Consider the following 6,694-nt stretch of genomic DNA (forward strand, 5'->3'; position numbering starts at 1 on the left):
CAGCCACAGCTTCTCTGGACAACCTGTGCCAGGGCCTCCCACTCACAGGGAACAATTTCTTCCCAATATCCAGTTGAAACCTGTCTTCTGTCAGTGTGAAGCCATTCCCCCTTGTCCTGTCAGTCCAGGCCCTTGTCCAAAGTCCCTCTTCAGCTTTCTTGGAGCCCCTTAAGATACTGAAAGGCCACAATAAGGTCTCCCCAGAGCCTTCTCTTCTCCAGGCTGACCACCTCCAACTCTCCCAGCCTTTCCTCATAGGAGAGGTGTTCCATCCCATCCTACTTGTCTCCAGCACATGAAAACATCCACAGAGACGGTGAATCTCCAGATAATCCCAAAGGAGAATCACTCAGTGGTCAATCCTGGGCTCCTTCCAGAGCATGTTCAGAGAAGCAATTGGGAGGAGGAATCATCCCTTCAGCCTCTAAGGGTGTAGACATCAAGTGTCAACATCAGGTGTCAACCACCAGCCTCTTGGTTCCTGCAAAAAGCTGCCAAATTCTGCACTCAAGCAAAGGGTGTCATTGTCATGTGGGACCAACGTGCTAAACCAGAGCTGAGCAGCCCCCATTCCTGCTCATCTATCTTATATTTGGGGATGAATCCCCAAAATTCCCATCCCTGGAAGTGTTCAAGGCCAGGTTGGATGGGGCTCTGAGCAACCTGGAAGGGGAAGGTGTCCCTGCCCATGGCATGGGGTTGGAACTGGATGACCTTTAAGGTCCTTTCCAACCCAAACCATTTTATGATTCCATGGATGTTTGACCTCTCCAGAAGTTGGGAGAAGCTCATCCAACATCCCTGGGGACTCCAGTGGCTCTGGCTCTGGCTAACATGCTTTGGCATTTAATTCCCAGTCTCCAGAAAGGATCATTGTGGCCAAATTTCTTGTTGGGAAAGGGCCACTGGATGTGGACAGGCCTGCCTGGGAATTGTTTCAATAGTGTGTCAGGGACATTCTTACAGTGCAAGGAGGTGATTCTCTGGAATGGTGAGTTCATGGAGCTGGTCATCCATGCAGAGAAGAGCCTGGCTGGGAGGTGTGCAGCTGGATGAGCCCCTTTTCAATGCTCTGACTCAGGAGGTTTGGAAAAGCTGGAATAAATCTCCCAGCTCATCCCGTGTCCTCCCACCACCAATAACCAGATATGACTCCTATAAACAAGGTGGTTCATCCTGGATTTTCCTTCAGGGGAAACCCCTTCCCTGCTTCCTACAATTAGCAGCTTGTTAATGCCTTGCATCCCAAGGATTTACCTCTTTCACAACAGCAGGCAGTGTCATTATCTTCTGCCATCCCACTGCCTTCATCCCAAATGGGATGCTGGCCCTCGTCCCATGGTTTTGGGTCCCCCAGGTGACTCATCTCCACCAGGGAGATGTTTCTTTTTATTGAAAGATGGCTCTGCACATCCTTTGAAGTTCCAACAGTTCTTAAGGTGTGAGAAAGGAAAATGGGCCTCTTGGCCCATCTCCCTCCCCTCTTAATCCTCCTCCCAGTGCTGCCCCAACTTCCCAGCTCCTTGACTTCATGGGTCTTGTTGCTCCCACCCAGGTCCATCCCCACACTCTTCCTCGCCTTCTTTTGTGGAATTTTATAAGAAAGCCCTTTTGATGCACTGGCCTTGACCAGAATGTTTTCTACCTTGTTTCTCAAATCTTTTCACATTTGTTTTGCTCAAAAAATCTACTTGAGAGTTTCTTTCAGGTCTCTTTGTACTTTCCCTGCTGCTTTTGTCAAAGGACCTCCCCGTGCAAGGTGGGAAAATAGAGGTTTATATCCATAAAATAAACCACCTGGAGAAGGCAAACCATAATTTAGACTTTATAACTATGTAGAGAATCTGTAAGAGTATATGAGAGTTTGCCTTGCTCTCAGACACCTCATTGGTACCAGGATCCAAGAGTGCTTGAAGTGGTTTTCCACATATTTGAAGCTGGAGTGTTGGCACATTCCTTGCACCAGGAAAAGTGGGCAAAACATGGTGTTTGTATCAGTGCCAGAGGTTCTTCTAAGCCACTTCATCAGATGTGAACTGAATCTACATGTGACAGGTAGAGACAGACAAACAAGAGGTCCCACGAATGGGGAAATATCATGGAATTTTGGAATTACAGGATGATTTGGGTTGGAAGGGAACTTAAAATCATCTTGTTCCAACTCCCTGCTGTGGGCAGGGATGCCTTCCACTATTCCAGGTTGCTCCAAGTCCCGTCCAACCTGGCCTTGGACACTTCTAGGGATGGGGCAGCCACAGTTTCTCTGGGCAACCTGTGCCAAGGCCTCACCACTTTCCCAGGGAAGAATTCCATCCTAATATCCAATCTAAATCCACCCTCTTTCAGCTAAAGCCATTATCATGGGTGAACGTGGAAAATACCTATTATAGGGAAGGGAATAAAGGCTGTGTGGGAATCTCATGCCCTCAACAAATCTTCTGGAAACACCAGTCTCACCTTCCTGTTCAGCACTCCTAATCCTGTCTTGAGGGCACCTCAGGAAGAGAGGTATCAGCTCCCTGTTTTTCCCTACATCCCCCACTCTTGTTTTCCTCTGTGTTTTCCCCAAACTTGCCTCCTCCCCATCCCTCACTGACTGTGTCTCACCCGGGGTAGAACTGGGGGTGTCCCACCAGGTGGGTGCTCCATCAAGGAGGGGGAAAATGGATCAAGGAGGAACCTGCCCATGGGGAACAAGGTCTTTCAGAGGATGCCACTAGGGCCAGGAAGGAGACTGGCAATCCCAGAATTGATTTGCTTGACCAGGATACCGTGGATACCAGGATACCAGGACATCTTTCCACTTCACTCCAGTGGTCGTTGCCCACCATGGTGCTCCAGGCACCTGAATGTGCAGTCCTGCCCACCATCCCAAGCGTGCTACAGCTTTGGGAAGGAGTGGGAATGGCTGTGGGAACATGTAGCAGGGAAGGTGAGCTCTGCTGTTGCCTCACATGGTGTAGGGTCCCAGGGTCTGTAGGTCACCAGCAAGTCCCCCTTCAGGTGTGATGGCTCTTCACAGGTTTGCTTGGGGGATGTGCCCTCCAGAGTTTGTCATAAGCCAGAGCCCCTCAAGCTTTGGAGGCACAGCGGCCACCTCTGTTGTGCTGTGCCATGGAATCTCTCAGAACCTACAGAATCCCAGAATCATCGAGGTTGGAAAAGAGGTCCAAGACCATGGAGTCCACCCTGTACCCAATCCCCACCTTGTCTCCCAGCCCAGGGAACTGAGTGCCACATCCAGTCCTTCCCTGGACACCTTCAGGGATGGGGCCTCCAAACCTCCCTGGGCAGCCCCTTCCAATGCCTGACTACCCTTTCCATGAAGAAATTCCTCCTGATGTCCAACCTGAACCTCCCCTGGTGCAACTTGACATTTCCTCTCATCCTGTCCCTTGTTCCCCGGGAGCAGAGCTCAACCCCCACCTGGCTACAAACTCCTGTCAGGGAGTTGTAGAGACCAAAAAGGTCCATCTCGAGTCTCCTTTTCTCCAGGTTGATCCCCCCCCACTCCCTCAGCTGGACTTACTCTCTAGACCTTCCCCAGCCCCGTTCCCTTCCCTGCACATACTCCAGCCCCTCAATGTCTGTCTTGTCACGAGGGGCCCAAAACTGGATGCTGGACTTGAAGTGTGGCCTCACCAGTGAAGTTACTGGGGATGCCTTTGATCCCCTCACCCAGATCATCAATAAACTCATTATTGAACAGGACTGGCCCCAAGAGTGATCCCTTGGGGACACCACCAGTGACCAGCCACCAGCTGGACGTGGCACCATTCCCTCCCCACCACTCTCTGGGCCTCCAGCCAGCCAGTCCTTAACCCAGCCAAGAGTTCACCTTGTCCAAGCCATTTCCAGGAGAATGCCATGGAAACAGTAACAAAGGCTTTCCTGAAACCCAGGCAGATGCATCCACAGCCTTTCCCTCATCCTCTAGGTGGGATTCCTGGTCACACAAGGAGATCAGCTCACATAACCCAGCGAGGACCAAGGTTGAACCAGACACACAACACCCCCCTGCAGTGGCTGCTGGGGCAGAAACAGGGGGCTGAGTGATTAACAGGCCACACTCTGATGCTTGATTTGGACATAAGTTTATTTTAGGTGTTTTGCAGGCAGCGTGAACATGTATTTTCTGATCTGGTAGCATTACAGCTTTGCAATAAAGGTGAAGAAGAAGCTGTCATCTGGCAAAGAGAGCCATCAGCTCCAAGCGTGCTGGGTGCCCAACACACCTCATCACTCTTGGTTACAATTCCTGTTGTTAGATGGGTGCTCTGACACTTTTTGTGGTCATGGGAGGCCTCTTGGCTCCTCACAACTTGTTGTTGAGGAAGATCCAGATCACACCAGCTGCTACCCCTCCTGCCATGCCATAGCTGGACCTCACGGAGCCCGCGGCATTGGTGTTGCAGAGGTCGCTGCTGCAGCAGGAGACGTTCCTGTTGCCCACGTTGAAGTCCTGGTAGGAGACTTCACAGGACGACTCACAGCCCTTGTTGATGATGCTGAAGAGCCCTACAACCCCTGGGAAGAAAGCAGGACCATCACTACAAGGACTCAGTGCAAGCCAAGCCTCTCAGAACTGAGTAATAATTCTTATCTGAGCTCATTTCTCGAGAAAAAAGTCAGAGAGTCACAGCATGGTTTGGATTGGAAGGGACCTGAAAGGTCATCTCATTCCAAACCCCTGCCATGGGCAGGGACACCTTCCACTAGCCCAGGTTGCTCCAAACCCCATCCAACTTGGCCTTGAACACTTTCAGGGATGGGGTAGCCACAGCTTCCTGGGAATTCTATTCCAGCACTTTGCCACCCTCCCAGGTTGGAATTTCTTCCCAATGTCCCATCCAACCCTGCCCTCTGTCAATGTTAATCCCTATCCCACACATACCCATTTCAGATGGAAGAATTGGTTTTTGATTTGTTCCTGAGAGGCACAGCCCAATTTTTTGGCAAATTTCTGCTGTTTTCCAGCAGATTTTGGTCTCCATGATATCTCCTGATCCTGTGCAATCCATTCCAGGCACTGAGTTTTTACCATAGGCTATAAATGGGACCAAGTGTGTTATGCAGCATGTTGGCTCTCCTGCCTGGGAATATCATGGATTTGCACATTTCCAACCAGGATAATTCCTAGTGGAGGTGTTACATCTACTGCCTGACAGAGAGGAGTTTGAACATCTCATTGGTGTCCCTGGGTCTAAGAGCAGCTGAGCTGTCAGCACAGATCTGAAGAGGGCAAACCAGATTGAGAATGGGAGAATAAAATCATAAAGATATATGGATGGCTCCATTCAGAGCTGGATGGAGGAGGAATTTTCTCAATTTCCTTGAAATCACTGAAAATCAGCTCTCAAGTGAAGCTCCTCCTGACTTCAGAACAAGGTTTCACCAGACTCAGCCCCTCACATTTTAATTCGTGTTTGCAAGTATTTCAAAGCCATAAACTTGATTATTGCCCTCGTAAGTAAATGATTTTGGATGTTATGAAAGAGAATTAAACCTGAATTTGTAACAGGTGAGAGATATTTGCACTCTGAGATTTCATCCTTGATCACCCCTGGTGTATCTGGACTAGATGAGGCTGGACTGGACACCTGAGGTTGGGAACAAGTTTAGCTGCAAAATTCCAGCTAGGACATTTCCCTCCCCCCTGCTTTTCCTTACGGATGACATCTGTCTTGCATGTGTTCTTGTCAGCAGTGCATGTCGTCTCGGTCAGACACTTGGAGTTGCTGAGCTGGTTCTTGCAGCTGTAACACCGCAGAGATGAACCTGCAAGAGACCAAGAGGGGTCAGAAGTCAAATAACGGAATCACAAAATTGTAGAATTACAGGAAAAGTTTGGGTCAGAAGGGACCTTCAAGGTCATCCAGTCCCAACCGTGCTGTGGGCAGGGACACCTTTCACTAGACCAACTTACTCAGAGCCTCATCCTTGAATATCTCAAGGGATGGGGGATCTGGTCATCTCTGGGCAACCTGACCCAGTGTTTTACCACCCTCATGGTCAAAAATGTCTTCATGACAGGAGACCTAAATCTATAAGTTTTAAACAATTACTCCTTGTCCTACTGCGTCAGACCCTCCTAAAAACTTTGTCTCCAGCTCTCCTGGAGTCCCTTTAGGCATTGGAAGGGGCTCTCAGGTCTCCCTGGAGCCTTCTCTTCTCCAGGTGAACCCCCCCAGCTCTCCCAGCCTGGCTCCAGAGTAAAGGAGCTCCAGCCCTTGGAGCATCTCCGTGGCCTCCTCTGGACTTGTTCCAACAGGTCCTGTGAGGACACCAGAACAGGACACAGAACTGGAGGTGAGGAAATTATTCTACATCACTCATGACTCATCTGAGGCTTTCCAGGGAACCCACTTGCTTGCACTGGGAAACAGGACCATTCCTATGGATCCTCAAAGGATGATGGCACTTTTAGGGAAAAAAAATGGCTTTTTCCATTTGTTTTGGTGGGGAATAAAGTGCCTGCTTGAGTTGAGAGTCACGTTTTGCAGGTGCTGAAGATATTTCAGATTTCAAATTGAAAGATCCCTTTCAACCCGTTTCTCAGTTTGACCGATTTGTGACGCGTATTTTCCAGCACCTCCCCTTAGAAACCAAAGTGCAAACTCAGCCTTCTCCTCTCTCCAAATCCCATTTTCCCACCCCCTCACGGACACATCCATGGGGGATGAAAATCCATGTA

General features: G+C 49.7%; 1 protein-coding gene across 1 annotated transcript; it reads right to left on the reverse strand.

Annotated features, from left to right (window-relative positions):
• Window positions 1–4,077: 4,077 nt before the first annotated feature.
• Window positions 4,078–5,778, reverse strand: LOC103765881 (prostate stem cell antigen; the record flags this gene model as incomplete). The annotated part of the gene is made up of 2 exons (XM_029965818.1): window positions 4,078–4,527; window positions 5,671–5,778. Coding segments are annotated over 2 exons (320 nt in total), but the record flags the coding sequence as incomplete, so codon positions are not given.
• Window positions 5,779–6,694: the final 916 nt, after the last annotated feature.

Source organism: Manacus vitellinus, unplaced genomic scaffold, assembly GCF_001715985.3.
Source record: "Manacus vitellinus isolate BGI_N305 unplaced genomic scaffold, ASM171598v3 ctg7180002221178_pilon, whole genome shotgun sequence".
NCBI lineage: Eukaryota > Metazoa > Chordata > Aves > Passeriformes > Pipridae > Manacus > Manacus vitellinus.